Below are 19,623 nucleotides of genomic sequence, written 5' to 3'. Positions count from 1 at the left end.
GATCGACATCTTACGACATTTTAAAATGTGTTGGGGTTTTTTGTGGGGGGGGGGGGTAATTGGTTTGTTGTTGTTTTATTTTGTTATGTACTTTATGGTTTTTGTTCTGATTTTATCCTGTGAACCTCCCTGAGACCTGCAGATATAGGTCAAATCCTGCTTTACTTTTGAATCTTGTTTAATGATACCACTGCAGCATTCAATTACCTGTTTTTTGAGGTCCGATCACAAGAAATTTTGGTAGATGGTCACACGTTTTATCCCTAGACCAGATATCCCGATGTCGTCTGTCATCACATGGATTCTGATTGAAAGAAAGGAGTAGATTAATTCCTGGAAGAAATTCAAATATTCTGACGTTCTGCCCAACTGAAATGTCCTATGCAGTGAATGCTCCTTGCTTCCTGCGATGGAATGCAAGAAGAATCCTGCAACTCCCTGATTGACCACAGATCTGATCTTGAAGCCCAAGTGCAAGAGAATTTATCCAAATTACTGTTAACGAGAAGGCTGAAATTAATTTTATATGCTGTAACAAAACTATCACTTGAATATAGTGCCCAAAGCTAGCCTATATTTAAATTATTTATTCTGACAAATTATTTGTTAGTTTTTTTCTCTTTGTGGTTTTTTTTAAACAACAAAATGCTATTTCCCCCCGCCGTTTGTAGGTGTGTATATTCTTCTCATTTATTTATAAGCTTTTCCAGAATAAGATGCCAAATAAAATTTCACACATGAAGAAAAACCTACACTTAAAATATGTGGTTTGATGTGTACAATTAGCATGTGAAAACACCACCCTGTAGTTTGCCTGACAAACCACAGTTGAGCAACTCAATTTAAATTGGAGCACTCGGCATTAATTTCTGATCTATAAGTTGAAATCCCGATTTGTATTGCATTTGTCTAGCTCCAGTGAATTCGCTGACCTTCTCAGAACAATGCGGCATAAAATAACTGCCTTGTGGCAAGAGACTATCTAGCACAATGCCTTCACACCAATGTACCGATGAGACCTTTCTGTTATTTCTTTTCTGCACATCTACACCAGCGTTAGTTGCTGCTGTACATGGTCAGCGTGCATAGGCTGGGGAACATAACCATTGAATATCACGCTACCAAACAGTCAGCTGGAGTTCCCCAGATGTAAAATAGGGCTATTTGCATCTTACCTCACGAGGCTCTTAGGAATATGTGCACCGCAAGGTAATGTTTGCACTTTATGTGCTACATCAATGTTTAATAATGGGTGTTGCCATTATTATATTTGATTATCCAAAATTTACAGTTTGCTTGCTTTTATTTCTTCTTTTAAAAGAAGCAAATCAATGGAATTGTTACATGAAGTTAAATTTATCCACTTCAAACTTAGGTGGCAATTAAGTTTCCAGGATAAAGTGTTTTGGCAACACTGAACATTCTCAGGGTGACATAAAAAAGCAAAAGATCTCAGATCGAGGTTATTTAGCCATTTATCCTTCTACCATGTGTTAATGAGAAATAAAATGTGAGAAGAAAGTGAAAGGAGGCTCTTCAAAAGAATTATGCTGGAATTGCCTTTGTAGGGGATCCTGGTGTGCTAAATACTGTGGGCTAGATATTCAGATGGTATTGATCATACAGCTTTATTGCAGTCCACAGGCATCATGGCTTAAAGCAAATGGGTAATCCTTTCTTTCAGCAATGAAAATTGTAGTGAAATTGTCTTTCAAGGTTATAAAGAGCTGTTCTCAGCCCGGCCCCACTAAGATCCCTTTATTAAAGTTCCCAGGAACAAAAGTTAAGATGGTACACATGAAACACCCCTTTTACTGGGACTGCCATTTGCTGTAATTGTTTTTAGGACTGAATATTAAATTGTTGTAACCTATCCTGGGACTTGCTAATGAAGGGCAGGTATCAAATGTATAAAAATTACTATAATAATATACACATATGTGGTCAACGTGTATGGCACCTACCAACTTGCTGACTTCAGTTCTCGATGTACATCTGCTACAGTTGACTGAATGATTATGGCAGACACGAATTTGCTTTCACATTTTTTTGAAGCCACCCAATGCAGATAACAATATATAATAAAACAGGTGCATCTGCAACCCTGGCAGGTCACCTAGTCCGCCACTGTTTCGAAGTGTTGCATCACACAATTTACATGTTTTTAATTAAATTGTTTATCTTGGGAAGAGTGATTTGGAATATATGAGGCAAATAAGCGATAAATAAAGGGCAGAGTACGGCATCTTTCAGAAAAGTCCAGAGGACATTACTGTATTTGAAAACGCACAATGAAAAGTCATGAGGTGGATCTAAAAAGCCATGAAAAAGAGACCAAATTATAAGTTACTTATACTGCAAAAATGTGTAATATCCATTGCACGAAGAAGCAAGAAATATATGATAGTATAATTAGTAGGCCTTAGACAAAATATTTATTGTATTCATTTTTCAGCAGTTTTGAAAGACATTCCCTCTTTCAATGAAGTTGAAAGGTACTCCATGTTTTTAAAGAAATGCTTCTGAAATTGTTCGCCTGATCATTTAGATTTCCATTCTTGCTGCTCTTTGTCAACTGACTTAATTTGCCTTCAGTAGCCAAATTGATTGGCTGTGTCAACCCAACCAGCTACATGATCCCCCAATTGCTAGGATCACCCATATCTAATAATCTAACAAACCAAGCCTTTACTCTCAATGTACTTTGCCTTCACTGACATCATCAAGTATTAGGTATATAGAACTGTGATGTCATGATGTTCACTATGTAATATTGGCTGGGATGGCTCATGTGATTAATCCAGGAAGGAGGAGGAGGAGGAGGCGGCGGAGGAGGAGGAAGTAGAAGGGGGGAATGGCACCAATACAGCAGCAGACACAGGAATCCATGGCAGGGAACAAGTTTGAAAAAGAGCAATAATTTAATTAAAATTGAAGGATTTGGGGGAAAATATTTACATTACTACTTATCCCTAAATTGCTGTTTTTGGTGGAAAAATTGAAATGTGAAAATATTAGTCTGGTTCTAATAACTGCAGCTTTCTTTAGACAAGGAACAATGAAATGGTAGATAAATCAGTATTTGGGGGAAACTTTCATCTGCCCAAGTGTCCTACTCTCTTCCAAACTACACAAGGACCTAGAGCTGTACTTATGCCATATATATAAAGCGCAAAGAATCTTGGAAACTGTAGTTTACCCTTCACGGACCTACAATTCCTAGCAGTGTTAACAAATGACACAGTTCCAAGGATTATTTGGGGGAAAGTAATTTGTTTTAAATGTGCTTTAAATATATGACATCCATGCAGCCTAAGCGGGGCAAGAGTTGGGGCATTTTGACCAGGGGTGCATTTTTCCTATGGCACAAGAGGCTATAGACCCCCTCCTTAGTTAGGTACTCGCGTACATTTTCTTCAAAATAGTCAAATAGATGAATCCCAAATGCTACCATTCCTCCAGGTTGCATGCAGTAATTGGAGTTGCAAGGATTCCATGTCATAACATGGCTTGTCTGCTTGCTCTGTCTGTAGTCATCTAGCTGGCTGTTCATCAAAACAAGTTAATGCAATGCATCAAGCAAATAAAGGGGAAGCCGTGATATGAAGAGTACACAAACACTCTTTGTCTCTTATAAGCAACAGTCAGTGTAATAGCTGTTATTTTACAGACTAGCTCTAGGCAGGTGCTAATGAAGGTAATGTGACAGACAGTACCTTATCTTCTAGCTAATATATTCCTAGGCCAAACTGCTGACTTGAAAGGGGAATTAAATGATCTTGAAAGGCCATTTAAAAACAGATTTAAATGTCTTAATTAGTCGACATTGCATTTATAGTTCTCCCCCCTCCCCCCCCGCAGCAGTCTTCCCTGAAACAATATTGTGAATGAATGCTGGGCTCCTGCTGTTCAGTCAGCTGGGTCTTCTTACCTGCCAGAGTGGATCTTTTGCTCAGGGAAGAGCTCAAAATACTTGTGAGCCAGCTGAATGGGACGCAGGGTCTGCAGCTTCAGGTTTGTCCAGCTCTGAACAAAGCTGGCCAGATTGACAAACGTGTACAAACCCAAGCGGTCATTCCCGTAGTTAGACAAATGAGTCATGAAGATACTGATCTGAAAGGTGAACAGTCAAACATTTGTTGTTGTAGTAGCAGGAGGATATTGCTAGGTGGCAGCAACTATGTTCCCAACCTGAAGTTAAAACATTTGCTGTTATTTAAAGTGTTCTAACATCCTGCAAGGATGCTTTTCAGCAAATGTATATCCTGCACGAACTTTTGTTGTTGTTTTAGTTTTAAAGGAAGGACGATAGCAGTTTTTACAGCATCTCTGTGTATAGCTGAATATGTCTTGGATTTCACAATAGTTTTCCACCTTCTTTTGCTGTTGCATCAGAAGGTTTAGTAGTTTTCAGAGGCTCTCACAGCTTCGACTCTTAAATCCACAGATAATGGGATGGGATGGGTAGTAATCACAGTTGTAGCAGCATCTGCACCAGATCTAATGCACTCCCCTTTTTTCCAGGTGTGATGTTGTTAGGTACTAGAGACTCATATAATTTGCTTACAGCCTTGAAAAGAACAATATGGTTACAACCATTCCCTTTTGCCTATGTGGACTGGCTCCAAGAATGTTGTGTTGTAATTGTTGTAACCAGCCCTAGGATCTTAGGGTGAAAGGCAGATAATTTCCACCCTTCCTTCCCCACAGGTGGGCGGGGTTTGCGGCACCGAGTGAGGGCTCACCTGGATGGATGCCTCCCACCTGCTTGGGCCAGCCTTTGACCCACCCTCGGCCAGGTAGGACAATGGATGTCAGGCTGGGGGTGGGGGTAAGGCCAAAGAAAGAAGCTGACCCTTTCTTCCAAGCCTCACTTGCTTTTCTTTCTTCCTTGCAGGATCACCCACCCACCCTCCCTCAAAGCAGTAATTTCTTTCCTCCAAATAATTTCATACTAGGTCAGCGGTCATCAAGTTAACAATACTTTTCCTTACAGACTAATATTTGCGTTCCAGGTCAGCGGGCGCTGCTATGATCATAAGATGGTTGCTGTATTCAGAACCGGGAAGGAATTTTCCCTGCATTGGCAGGTTTCGCCTTCCCCATAGCATTCCGTCACAATTTTGGCAGTTTTCGGCCTTGGCAAAGTATCCTTTAGTCTATCTTCAAGTTGGGGGGATGCATCCATGCTCCCTTCCCATGCGGCAGCGCTTGCAGGGACTGATAAAGGGCAAAACCGGGAGTCCCTGGCCCTAGAGCGGCGGCATGTAGGTCAAACTCCCAGGCCGAGGTTAATGGAAGGGCATGCTGTGTAAGTTTGTGCTTTCCCACTGCACCTCATCAGCCTGCATATCCTCAGCCCAATGGGCTGAGGAGGGTTACCTGCCAAGGCCTATGCCAAGTTTCCCACTTCTGAGGTTCAATAAAGTTGTGGCCAATTTGAACTCATACTCTGGTCTCTTGTCTCATTCTTTGGGGGAAGGGTTAGGGACCACAGACAGGGTTTAGTGCGTGGGCCTGCAATAAATTGTATTAACAACAACAATAACTCCACAATGGGATGAATGCTTCCTTTTATACTCAGGGCTTAGGCCAGTGTAAAAAAAGTACTGCTTTAACCATTGGGGAGATTGCAATTCTGCTGTGACCAAAAGCTTTTTTGTTTTTTACCACAATATGGCAGAGTGAAGGTATGAAGCATTTCTCTTAATTTGTCTTGATTGACTACGTTGCATTGTTATCAAGGGCTATAAACAGGTGGGGAGAGACACTGAAAATAGTCACTTGGGAATTTTATGTGCATGATGTGGTTGGATCTCATGGAGATTCTGGCTGGGGAAATAAAGTTTAAACACAGAAATCTTGATAACAATCAGATGGACCCATGTCTGTTGCTTTCAAATTCAACCACCCACCCACCCACACCCCATGATTGCTAATCATTTTGCTAATGTTGCATGTAGCTGAGCAGATAGATCTACAATTTCACAATCCTATTTAGCTGGTTTTCCACCTTTGTATGCGTCATAGATGATAGTAAGTGGCACTGATGTGTTGGACATTTGATCTGAAGAAAATATTATTTCTCTTCAGCTTATCTTTTATACAAACTTATTTCATTTTCTCTTTTGTGTGATTATGGTTTTTTGGATAGTGACACCACTTTCAAATATGAACAGCATAAAGGACAATTCATACAGAGATAGAAAATTAACTTTCATGAGTGCAAAGTCAGTGCTTTATCAATAGATGTGTTTTATCTATAGCTTTCTGTGAATTCAGTCTAGCTTTGTTATTCACAAACTTGTATACACTGGATTAACTAACATTAGGATGTACATGGAAAATGAGTTAATTATACAGTTATCAAGAGATAAGAAAAGCAGTAAGCAATTATCATACTTTGCTATTGTTTCCAGTGGATTCACTCCCGGGTTAACAAGAAATATGCATTTTGTCGGAGGCAATGTAAATTAACTAATGCCACCACTGCAATTAGGGAAAGACATGCTAAACAGTATGTTTTGTAGTCATTATGGTACGCTTTTGACAGCATTATGAGGAAAGAAAACCGTGGCGGAAGAATTTTTCCCCTTAGCATCTAAGAAATATAGCGATCTCTCAGTAATATATTCCCTGGAGTGGCATTTTGCTGTAGTCTGCTAATGGCATCTCAATGTGGAAAACAAAAGAACAGCCAGGGTTCTACATTTACTGGGCATTTGTAATCAATGACAAATTTCTCTTTGTCTTGGGGCCAATGTGGACATCACAGCCAACTTTCCAATGCAAACAACTGCTCACTAATGGAGCAGCCGACTTAGGGCAGGGTTGAAGAGGATGGCGGCAGGGATGGCTAGTGTGGAGAGTTCAGAAATGGCAGAATCCCATCTGAGGATGGCTATCACATTGTCTCTTGTCTCTTCTTCCGGTCAAACACACACAAATGGACTTCAAACACTTCAAATGGACTTCATAGGACTTGGTCTGTAGGTCCTTCTCACCAGCTTTATCACCCTTTTCTACACACATTCCAAACTGTCGCTATACTTTTAAAATTATGGTTCCCAGGACCATAGCTAGGCATTATGTAAGAATATCCCAGGAAGATCAGAACAAGACTCCAGCAACAGCCACCCAGATGTTTACAAATAGTCTTTATGCAAAAGGCATCTCACTATCTAGAATAGACGTGTCCTGCTTCTAAAAATGGGGGTTTCATTTGGTTATCATGACATAAAGACCCATCCTGCATGGATTCATATAACCCCACAAGTTAATTTCTGCAATCTATAAAGATGCATGCACTTACTTGTGTATAATGGAGGAAATGTAGGTGAGTACAGCTCTGGGACTTGAACCTATGCAGTCAGAAGTAATCACTACTTAGTCCCAGGAAACTGCATAGAATTGCCAACATGCAATCTATGGCAATCTATGGCACTATGGCTTTTCGATGTGTGTGTGTATGTGTATACATATAACACACACAAACAGAGAGGGGGGGAGGGAGAGGGAGAACTAGAACTGTCTGCATTTCTGGACATTCCTAGTGGACATGGTTATGGGACAATCATAATGAGTTCCTGTACTTCTACGTTTACCACTACACACCACTGGACTGGCAGTGCCATGTAACTCAGAAATGAATAGTTCTGCTGTAAGTGTTTTTCAGGCATGGAGCTGAAGGGAAAGCCTTGAAAGCCTGCTGAGACCTAGAGATCTGCATTCACACCCTCCTCTTCTGCTTTCTAGAATAACCGCAAGATAAGAAGCCATTTGCTTTTCCATTTTCACCCCTGCAGCTTCTGCCAATGTGCCACTTCTTTAACTGTGGATTCACAGTGTTTAAAAACATGTCCATTAGTTTGCTAAAATATTTATAAAGCTTTTAGTACATCCATAAGGTGAAGATGGATGGAACTTAGGAGGAAGTGTCCCTCCTGACCCATCCATAGCTGTGTTAGCGCTGTATCCACTTTATTTCACAGAAGGTCATTCAGGCTGTTTTTGTTTCACTCCGAGTCTCCTATCAGCAAAATGTGGTGAGCTCACTGTATATTTTCTGCATCGGCTGTGTGACGCACAGGCAGCTGGTGCAAAATCAGTGAATGCAATTGGAGAAGAATGCTGGACTATGCAATCAACTTTAGATTTTTTTGGTGGCCCTCAGCAACATTTGACGCCTCCCCACCCCACAGCCCTCACCTTGCCAAAGCCAGTAAGCAAGGTCCTGGCCTTTGGGAAGGAGGCATGAGGGTTTTGACTGGGTCCTAGAGCCCTGTCACCTCCTTCCTAAATCCTAGTTAGTGCTTTCCCAGCTTCGGCAAGGAGGTGGGAGGTCTGGTGGTGATGGGACAAATTCTGGCCTCACTTCCCCCTCCTGCCCAACAAGGCAATGAGTGGCCCATGGGTTCCATGTCAAAGTACTATTGTGGCTCATTTGGTATGAAAAGTTGGAACACCCTGACTTAGAAAACGGTGAGTTCTTTGGTGTTTATAGGACTGCACTTGAAGCTCACCTGTACATTTAATGTGCTACTTAGCACCGTTAAGTTGCTAGTTGTCATTTAGAAAAAAAATAAACCGAGGAAATACCATTTGCCATTTGGGTTGCTTTTTCAAAAAAATTCTTTAGCTGACATAATACAACAAAAACTGCATCCTACATCTGGCTATTTACTAGCTTCCCGGAGTCTCATTCATAATATTTGGTTAGTGACTTATTAACAAATAGGAACTGTTTTGACATAAGACAGATGAGCTTGTAAAGACCAATCTTCCTGAATAAAAAGCCTGGACAGTGACTTCATTAAGGCATCTCTAAGAGGGCATCTGTTCAAACAAAGAACAGAAGGCTCTTGCTGTATTTCAACCAGCAATCGCTTGACAAACTATTTTTCTTTCCCTTCCAGCACAGACCTGATTCATTAAAAAGGCAATACATGCTAAACGCAGTGCTATTAATTCTAGGTGAAATGCATTCAGACAGCACTTGGCCACATTCTGAGGGCTCTCTCAGCCATTATGCTGATCCTAAAGCAGTGCTCATTTAGCAGGAAACTTCACATGGCAAGATCTAATGAGTAGTTGATTCCAGAACCTAATTTCTGAAATAAGTGGTGCAGTGACTTGAGGCTATAGCATAGCTTAATGAGTTAGAGACTACCGGGATTGGCCCAGGAATCTATTTTGAACCCTGCTTCTTCCAGCTCAGCAATGTTATTGGGATGGAGAAAGTATTTGTTTTTTGGTGGGTGGGTGGGGAGTATTGGAAAGCTTAACATGTGAGCACCCTCCACTCAAATAACTTAAAGTTATTTTTAAGAGACCCTGCAAGTTTTAGGCTGCTACCCTAACCTCACTTACTAGTGAGTAAGCACTATTTAATTCAGTAGGACTTACTACTCAGTAGATATGCTATGGATTGCAGGGATAATTTCTCTTTTCTCCTAGAGGCTGGGGCAGGGTTTACCTTTGAGAAGCTCTGAACACTAAGAAGTGTTCTACAAATGTCAAGTATCAAATATGAATGTGACCAAGATATAGAATTCAAGTTTGCGATTTGATCTGATGGTGGAGTGTCTCATCTTAAGGCTTGGTTACATCTCATTGTCACACTTAAAATGTGACCAAGAATAAGAATCCAAGCTGGAACAACATTGAGGAAGTGTAAGACTACGTGGATAGTGTGGATTTACGTTCTAAGTTATGTCTTACTGTTACATGTTCACTGAGAAACAGAATCTAAGTTTTGGGCTCCTTGGTATTCAATAGCTCCTACTGAGAAAAAAGAACTTGAAAAGGCCATTTCATTTATGGATCAGGATCATGTGCTTCAATTGGCTATGGAGTTGCACTCTGAAATATGTTTTCTTTATTTCATCCAAACATGTTAAACTCACTGTTCTAGTTACAGGTAGGTAGCTGTCTTGGTCTGCCGTAGTTGAAACAAAATAAAAAATAAAAAAAATCCTACAGTAGCACTGAAAGGAATGTTAAACTCACTGTCTGACACACTATCTCTACTGTTTTCCTGATAGTTTTTGCCTTTGTTCTTGGAAGTCTGAGAACAAAAATGATACCTGCAATTTCAGTTTTATTTCCGAGAGATAGTTATGCTACTTGCTCTTTTTCTTCTTTAAGCACATTATTTGTTCCTTTCCTGCACCTGTTACATAAACTGTAACCAATAGGCCCTTTTCATGCTGTAATGTTTTGTGTCATTTCCTTTATCTGCTTTTGTCCTCTACTCTTTGATGCATCAAGCATGGAGATACATGAAAGCAATGAGTTATCTGGGGGGTATGAATTCCAGATGTCACTCAAGGGGAAAACAAACTTTTGTCAAATTGGTTATAGTTCGTTCTCCTGAAGTAGACATTTTTCTTTCTCTCCCTCTAACTTCTGTCCTCTGAACACCACCCACCACATTCCAAGTGCCCTCTCAGCTAGTGGTTTGATGATTATTCAAGGGTTAGCTTTGGTATTTCCTGTTGCAAACTCTACTGATGAAAGCATTGGGGACAGTGCAGAGAAAGTCCAGTTTGTTTAGATGCATTAGGGAGGGAAAAAAGGAATGTTTGCCTCAAAGAAAGAAGTGAGATGAAAGTTGAAGAATAAGATATAACAAGGTAACTATGAGGGGGGAAAGATAGACAGGACTCACAACTGGTTTCATAGGAAATTTGTTGTTGTTGTTGTTGTTTAGTTGTGTCTGACTCTTTGTGACCCCATGGACCAGGGCACGCCAGGCACTCTTGTCTTCCACTGCCTCCCGCAGTTTGGTCATAGAAAATTAAGATGTTTTTAATCAGTGCTTTTTTCTGGGGGAACGCAGGGGTACACATACCCCTGAACATTTTGCTAATCTTTGTACTTTTGTCCATTTACTATATTTAATTCCCCCAATTTGAATGATAAAATGGTGATTTTATTGAGTCAAAATGAGAGTACCCCTAAACATTTTCTTTAGAAAATAAGCACTGTATTTAATAATATGGCCAGTTATGACATCATAGAATCTCAACAAAAACATGGCAGTGCCTTTTCTTCCCATTCCATCTCCTTCTGTGATAGTTCAGTAAAGTTGAGTAGCAGAATCATATAAGTAATTACTTTTAGGATTTTAGCCTTAACTTTAAGATTTTGAGAAACCAGCAATCATGCACTAAATGTTTAACAGAGAGCTATAGCTACCTAACGTCTCTTTTTCTTTCTCTGGAAATAACCTAGGAGCTTCCAGCAATCAAAGAAAAGACAGAGATGCCTCATTCCTGGTGGGGGGGGGGAGGGCCACAGCTCAGGGGTAGAGTATCTGAAGAAAAAATGTCCCTGGTTCAACTTCCTGTGTTCCAACCCTGCCAAGACAGAGAAGTCTGAAGAACTTTCTAAAATAGATGCAGTAAAATTTTTTAAAGTCCTTATCATTAAGTTCACAGAATCATAGAGTAGGAATGATTTTCACCTAATTCAACTCCCAGTCAATGCAGGAAATCTACTACTACATCATCCCTGATAGGTGGCCACCAACTTCATACATTAATCACAACTTTTAAAAGTTTGCCTCTTTAGAGTGTCCATAGAATTATTCCAGTTACAGGTAGGTAGCCGTGCTGGTCTGCCATAGTCAAAACAAAATAAAATAAAAAATTCCTTCCTTAGACCAACTAAGTTTGTTCTTGGTATGAGCTTTCGTGTGCATGCACACTTCTTCAGATACATAGAATTGTTGTTAGGATAGTATGTTCAGGGGCAATGGAGTATGGCCCTCCAAGTTCCTACTATTCCTTTGTTGCCATGTATACATTGTACGGGATGGGGGTGGTGTTGTGGTCTAAACCACAGAGCCTAGGGCTTGCCAATTGGAAGGTCGGTGGTTCAAATACCTGCGACGGGGTGAGCTCCTGTTGCTCGGTCTCTGTTCCTGCCAACCTAGCAGTTCGAAAGCACGTCATACTGCAATTAGATTAATAGGTACCGCTCTGGCGGGAAGGTAAACAGTGTTTCTGTGTGCTGCTCTGGTTCGCCAGAAGCAGCTTAGTCATGCTGGCCACATGACCTGGAAGCTGTACGCTGGCTCCCTCGGCCAGTAAAGCGAGATGAGTGCCGCAACCCCAAAGTCGTTCATGACTGGACCTAATGGTCAGGGGTCCCTTTACCTTTATACATTGTACAGGCCAGCCTCTACAGCAGGGGTCAGCAAACTTTTTCAGTAGGGGGCCGGTCCACTGTCCCTCAGACCATGTGGGGGGGCGGACTATATTTTGAAGGAAAAAAAATGAACGAATTCCTATGCCCCAGAAATAACCCAGAGATGTATTTTAAATAAAAGCACACATTCTACTCATGTAAAAATACCAGGCAGGCCCCACAAATAACCCAGAGATGCATTTTAAATAAAATGACACATTCTACTCATGTAAAAACACGCTGATTCCCGGACCGTCTGCGGGCCGGATTTAGAAAGCAATTGGGCCGCATCCGGCCCCTGGGTCTTAGTTTGGGGACCCCTGCTCTACAGAGTTCTTAGGTAGCCTGGCCTTGTTTGATAGGCTCTCCCCTTTACTAGCCACATTCAGCTAATTCATCCATTGCACCTGTTTCTGTAGCTTAGGTTCAAATCAGTTCTCCTTCTAGGTATGTGACTGATGAAAGTGTTGGCTTTATGCATACAGGTGGGTTCTATGGCCCAGGCTGTAACTTTCCCTGAGAATTGATAAAACACATGCTGGCTTTTTCAGGTTTGTAAATATAATGCAATTATTTGTTGTCTCAAATGAAAAACATAAATTCAATTTTACAGAGAAATTAATAACAAGCAAAGTTCCCAGAAAGCATGCATTACTTTTGTAGCTGAATTACCAGCTTTTGGTGGAGCAGGCTCTGTGGGAGAGCAAGAAATATTGCTCTGGCTGCAGTTCTGATCCAAGCAATGGCATTTTAATTTCCCATGTAGGTTTGTCAATACATCTCAGACTTGTAAATTCCATTGTTCTAGCCCTGGGTAGAAATTCAGTAGATCTGTCTTGTTGTGAGGGGCTTATACTTATATAACATGCCTTATTACCGAGACCTATGAGGATTTAACAATACTTTAAAAAAAATACAGCACATGCACAGAATGTAGAAGATGTTATCAATCATATGAGCATATGGAAATATGAGAATCGGAGGGCATAGCAGAACTTATATCTACTCTTAAATGTATTTTTTTCTGACTGACGGTCAAATAAAGAATGATGATGATGATATCTACTCTGGGAAATAGGCTAAAACTGCAATATTATTCCTCTGTAATATTGCAACACTTGCTCATAGAACCACACATTACTAATTGCTTGCAAGATATCGAAGCTGCATAGGAGTTCAGCATCTTAAACTTTTCAGGAACTTCTCAACACAAAAAACAAGAAGATACAGACTCTTATTAAGAATGAAGAGCATGGAACAACGCCCTCTGTTGATCAGATATACTGCTTATACAATCATTACAATGCTTTGTGCCCTTTGCATGGCATTAATGAAACAGGATATAATTTTATAATTGTATCCATTTCATTCACTCCTGATTTTTCTTTTGAATTTATTATCAAAAGCTCCTCATGTTGAAATTAAATTATTTTGTTGCTAATGTTCGTTGTTCATTTCATGCGATTATTCCACATGAGCACCCACCTTTCTCTTTGGTTCATTGGTTTTACATGTTGGTTATTGTTATCAGTGGCATAGCGTCAGTTGCTGGCACATGGGGTGGGCGTGCGTGACAGACAGGGGATACCAGCCCAGCCCTTGCCGCCGATGCCAGCAGAGCAACTCCATCACCAATGGAGCAAAGCGGGGCTGTCCTGAGCTGCCTGCCCACCCATGCAGGGGGGAGACCAGCTGATTGACGTAGCCCTTAGAAGGCAGGGTGGAGCACCAGGCCACACTGCACTGGGGTTGCTTGTGTGGGGGTGCCTGGTTTGCACCAACACAAAATTTGTGTGTCCGGGGCCACAACCCACTTGAAACCACCACACTATTCCCCTGATTGTTATGAACAACCAAATGGGCAATGACAGGGCAGAGTGGGGGTACTATTGCTATGATTCACATGAGACTTAAAAATGTTACCACAGCAAATACTTTTTATGCACTGGCATTTTTTGGTTGCAATTATATATTGAATATATCCAATTCAGGTTCTTGAAGCTGACTCTGAATTTTGCTCCCCCCCCCCCATCATTTGAAACAGCATCCCCGCTGGGTGCCAATTACACTTTCCAAATCAACACTGATGCTTTCATTCATTCAGAATCTATCATGGTCATATCATAGTCATGTAACATCAAGCATTTCTTCCAAGAATTCAAGCCGGTATGGTATTAACATTGACTATAACTGTACAAGCTTAATCATGATTGTGGAAGCACAATCATGTGGTGGCATTACATTGGTGTGAGAAATTCAGTGAGCATGCTAAAAGTTGCTTCAAATGTAAAACAAATGACAGATCCCCCACATTTTGAGGATCCACTATTTCCACTGAGGGCGAAATAGAACAGAACAGAACAGAAAAAGATGGCAATTGCTAGCCCAGTGGAGCCACATATGAACTCTGATAGGTTTATATCCACTCACCATATGTACCAAAACTGTATACCCATCCTCTGAATCAGTTGAAATGGATTCCTACTCTTGCCTCCTATGAAATAGGATCCAACACACCCCAGATTTTAACTGTTGATTAAATTTGCTTTAGAGAGAATGAAGTAATTTCCCCAAAGACTGAAGGATGGGGTTGTTGTTTTTCCTTTTCCTTTTAAAAGTCATCATTGAAATCTTGCATTCTGCTTCTTCTTTGCTGGCAACAAACTGATCTTTCCTTCCTTTGAAGGAGTCCAAACATGACATCTATATGTCAAGCAATATTAAATCCCAAACCCCAAAGGAACTGAGGATAAATAAGTGCCTGAGCATGTTGGTTGAAGCTGTGCAATATCTTTATGCTTATGATTTTTTTTGCATAAGAACAAGAGAGCACACCAATCAAGAATTTACATCAACAACAGAACTGTGCTTGGCTCGGGGAATTCACCCAACATGAAGCAAGGAAATTAGTAATGGCAGTACCAAGGGAGAATTCTGTTTACCATTTGGTTGTACTTGTATTGATCTGTTTACCAGAGAAAATGCTACTGCTTGGCTAATGGCATCATAGTCCCCAAGAGATGAAAATAGGAATGTTTTTGTAGTACCCCAATTCTCATGATAAAGATCACCCCCAAGACCATTACAGTGTCATAGCTTGGGGGAGGGGGTGCTAGCCAGTTTTTTTTTGCCCTGAGTGAAGCCTCCATAGGGGCACCATTAAGGCTCCCAGCCTTTGTTTGTGTGTGTAAGCAAATATGCTTGGAAGAGGGGGTGCCAAACTGGGTCTTTGACCTGGGCAAAATAAAATCTAGTTTCATCTCTGATGTTTAGTTCATATTGCTGTACTCTGCCTCCCATCTGGTGTATTCATTTATGTTGCTGCAAGACTGGTCCTGTACAGATCCTTCTTCTTTTTGTTAAAGGTGCATTATAAAAGTTTTTTTAAGGTTTATTGAGATGCCTTTAAATGCTGTTTATTGTATTTTATATGAATCACCTAGGGAAGAATTATTGAAAGGAGGTATAGAAATGCATTAATTTTACTTATTGAATAAATAGGTAAAACAATCAGCAGAAAACAAGAACAGCCTACGGGATCAGACCAATTGCCCATCTAATCGAGCATCCTGTTCTCATAGTGGCTAATGAGATGCATACACGAAACTCACAAGCAGGACCCGTGCACATGAACACTTCTTCCACCCCACACATGGTTTCCAGCTACTGGTATTCAGAAGCAATGCTGCATCCAACCATGGCAATGTGTTATAGCAGTTAAAATATACTACTGCAGCAGCAGCAGTATGCAAGATGACCAGTCATGCATAACATGGTGCCTTGGTGTTCATGTGCATGCATTTACAATGGTACCTCTAGATACGAACGGGATCTGTTCCGGAGCCCCGTTTGTAACCTGACAAATCTGCAACCTGCAGCGCCACTTCTGTCATTGTGCGGGTTGCAATTCGGCACATCTGCGCATGCGCGCGACGTCACTGCACACGTCTGCACATGCGCGACCCGCCGAACCCGGAAGTACTCCATTCCGTTACTTCTGGGTTCAGTACGTTTGTATCCCGTGCCGTTCGCAACCCACAGCGAACGCAACACAAGGTACAACTGTATATGCATTTGTTCCAAAGACCAGAAACATTCATTACTCTCCTACCCAGAGATTTAGCATCTAGTGACCCTGGAGATCTGAACCTTGAAGAATGGCACTAGCAACTAACACTGAAAACATTTCTCAAAAAGCGTCTATAAAAGAGCCAAAATAGGGATGTTGATTTCCAGGAAGAGGTCCCATAAAATGCGACCATTCTTGTAAACAGGGAATGTTGGAGTGTATACTAAGTTGCTGATAAAGGAAATAACATACATAGCATGCAACCTCAGTACACAACAGTTTATATTGCAAATTTGCTCTTCCGGCCAACAAGTTGTGTTGTGCTATGATATATGTTCTGTTTCATATTAAATAGGACTTCTGTATATTTAAGAGCTCTGAGGAAAGAAGAAAACAGAAAGGGCAGCTGTTCTCATTACACTATTGAAGACTTTGGGCGACATGTCCTCATTCAGAACTCTCAAGGTAGAGATGGCTTGTTGACTCAATCTACCCCATGAAGCAATTTTATCTGTCCCTCCTGAGTCTTATCAGTTTTTAAAATCCAGGTTTGAAAACAGATTTTATCACCGTTTCACCCCATAGCAAAAGAAGAACATTTTGAAAAGCTTTGAGAGAGATATTACATACATACAAGTCCAATGCAAGCATTCTTCCCCTTTCTGGGCTAAATGTAACGAGGAAGCACAATAGCTGGACTTGCCCCAGATATGATTTCACGCTGCTGGTCCACCCTCAGACATTGACATAATCAGCAGAAAGTCTACAAAGTGCAGCCTATGTACATAAACACTACCTGCAGTTGGTAACCTTGCACAATCATACTGTTGCAGGTTGAACCTGTGGATGTCAGGGGTGGGGCCAGGGGGTACAAAACCATTGGGGTGGGATCGGTAGATATAATCCTGCTCCCCCTCCATGTGTTTACCCTAAATGGGATTTAGACTGGGGTGGGGGTGGGGGTTGTAGCCACACCTATAAATTCATAGCCAAGCCCATAAATATGTTTCTTCTGCAAATCTATATCCAAAAAACTTTTATAAACAAAGTTTAAGATTTTCTAACCAATGTTTTTTAAAAAGGAAACATACTAGAGAAGAAAGATGATGCAGGTCGGTAGAAACTGGAAATAAAAAGATAAGTCATCCGCCCCCCCCCCCATAATTTTGTTGCTGCCAGGTTGCAACTTTTGCAGTTTTATGAAAAGCTGCCTGTTTTATGTTATGTAGAGTCTACGAATGATGATTAATTTAGTCATTTGGTGCCCAACTTCAAGCAAACAACTGAGTTAATTTTATCCTTCTCTGTTGGTTCGGGAAATAATTCCTTTTCAGTGTTCTCTAGGATAGTGCATACTTCAGCTGCCCATCTTCCAATTAAAGCTGAATGCTGAAAACATTCAGTGGCAATTTTGCTTTTGTCCATTATGGCTCCATTTTTGTTAATCAGATTTTTTTCTAGTCAGCTTTCTTCTTTCCATATACAGCCTTTTAGTTTTTTCTTTCTGACACTTTAATAAATGGTCTTATGGAGAGTGCTGGAGGTAACAGATTTTATTCACTTCCTTTGCAACCCTGTAGCTGACACACAGCTATTTATTACTATTTCTGTCATCTCCTAAGTTACTTGGGACTAATTCTGATGAAGTGCCCTCAACCAGGGCACAGGACGAGTTTTCCTCAGAGGAAAATGTTATGAAAAGGAATTTTCAAAGATGATAAGGTAGATGAAATGAATAAAAGGAATAGCACCGATTTACTGCAACTGTCGTTGTAAAACCCCAGTGTCATAATAGCAGCCTGTGTCAAGGATGTTTAAGCCTCCCCCTTTCTATGCCTTATTAGTGTTGAAATTTTTACCCTCTTAACATTCTATATATAATCATTAATTCCCTCCTGCCATTGCTTTAGGACACAATTGGCACATTGGATAGCTAAATTAAAGTAGCAGTCATCACAGCTTTTAAAAGGGTAAATACACATGACCATTTACTACTGGTTTTCCCAGTAGTAATGTACGGAAGTGAGAGCTGGACCATAAAGAAGGCTGATCGCTGAAGAATTGATGCTTTTGAATTATGGTGCTGGAGGAGACTCTTGAGAGTCCCATGGACTGCAAGCAGATCAAACCTATCCATTCTCAAAGAAATCAGCCCTGAGTGCTCACTGGAAGGGCAGAACCTGAAGTTGAGGCTCCAGTACTTTGGCCACCTCATGAGAAGAGAAGACTCCCTAGAAAAGACCCTGACGTTGGGAAACATGGAGGGCACAAGGAGAAGGGGACGGCAGAGGATGAGATGGTTGGACAGTGTTCTTGAAGCTACTAATATGAGTTTGGCCAAACTGCGAGAGGCAGTGAAGGGTAGGCGTGCCTGGCGTGCTCTGGTCCATGGGGTCAGGAAGAGTCGGACACGACTGAACGACAATAAATTAACTTCTTGGAGAAAAATTAAGCCCCCACCCCCAAAAGTAGTGCCTAAGAACTGATGTGCCAGATTCTGTAAAATGTTTCTAATCTTCCCCTCAGAAGACAGGTTCAACCTCAGACAAGGAAATCTGTCCTCATAAGGCCCTTCTGAATGGCTGCAGAAACTCCTATTACCCTTTTTGAGTTGTGAGTTTAGTTTCTGTTTCTCCTTCCTTGCTTGCTTCTGTTGTACTATGTAATGACTGGACATCTTCAGTTAAGGAAATTGTTTAATCCTTATTGTCTTCCTTGAAAGAAGACAATGAATTGGCTCTGCAACACGGACTTCTGTTCTGTACCCTAGGGATAGGGATGTCCTATTCTATAATACTGTAATAATTTTACTATTTATACCCCAATCATCTGACTGGATTGCACCAACTACTCTGCAGGGCTTCCAACATATATAAAAACATAATAAAACATTACAAAAACCTCCCTATATTGGGCTGCCTTCAGATGGCTCAGGGGTCAGATAACTCCATACCCTCCAACATTTCTCCAACGAAAATAGGGACAAACTACCATACCCTCCAATATTTATCTGATGAAAATAGGGACATCCTAAGGGAAAGCAGGGCATTCTAGAATCAAATCAGAAGCCAGGATGACATCTGTAAATCTGGGACTGTCCCTGGAAAACAGGGACACTTAGAGAGTCTGCAGTTCTCCCCTGATTACCTGGTAGTATTGTACTTCCCACCAGGCTTTGAGCATATGCCACCAGTTTATGTGCAATTTTTATTCTAAAGTGCATTTCAAAATCTTTTGTTTTATTTAAAAAAAATGTGCCCGAGGTTATGTTTCTGCATCATTTCCACAGCTAGGCTCAGAGAAACAAAGCAAATTAAACAGAAACATTTTTATTAATGCCCAGCCTTACAGAGTGGGAAGGG

At 40.9% G+C, this 19,623-nt stretch overlaps 1 protein-coding gene across 1 annotated transcript in view; it reads right to left on the bottom strand.

Moving 5' to 3' along the window:
- NDST4 (N-deacetylase and N-sulfotransferase 4) overlaps window positions 1–19,623 on the bottom strand; it is a 116,088-nt gene that overhangs the window by 12,683 nt on the left and 83,782 nt on the right. Inside the window, 3 exon segments of the mRNA XM_033160099.1 lie at window positions 208–304; window positions 3,932–3,945; window positions 3,948–4,113. Of these exon segments, the coding sequence (XP_033015990.1) occupies window positions 208–304; window positions 3,932–3,945; window positions 3,948–4,113 (277 nt within the window).

This window comes from Lacerta agilis, chromosome 9 (genome assembly GCF_009819535.1).
Source record: "Lacerta agilis isolate rLacAgi1 chromosome 9, rLacAgi1.pri, whole genome shotgun sequence".
Classification (NCBI taxonomy): domain Eukaryota; kingdom Metazoa; phylum Chordata; class Lepidosauria; order Squamata; family Lacertidae; genus Lacerta; species Lacerta agilis.
The sequence above is the reverse complement of the archived record's forward strand: the minus strand, read 5'-3'. Positions and strand labels throughout refer to the sequence as shown.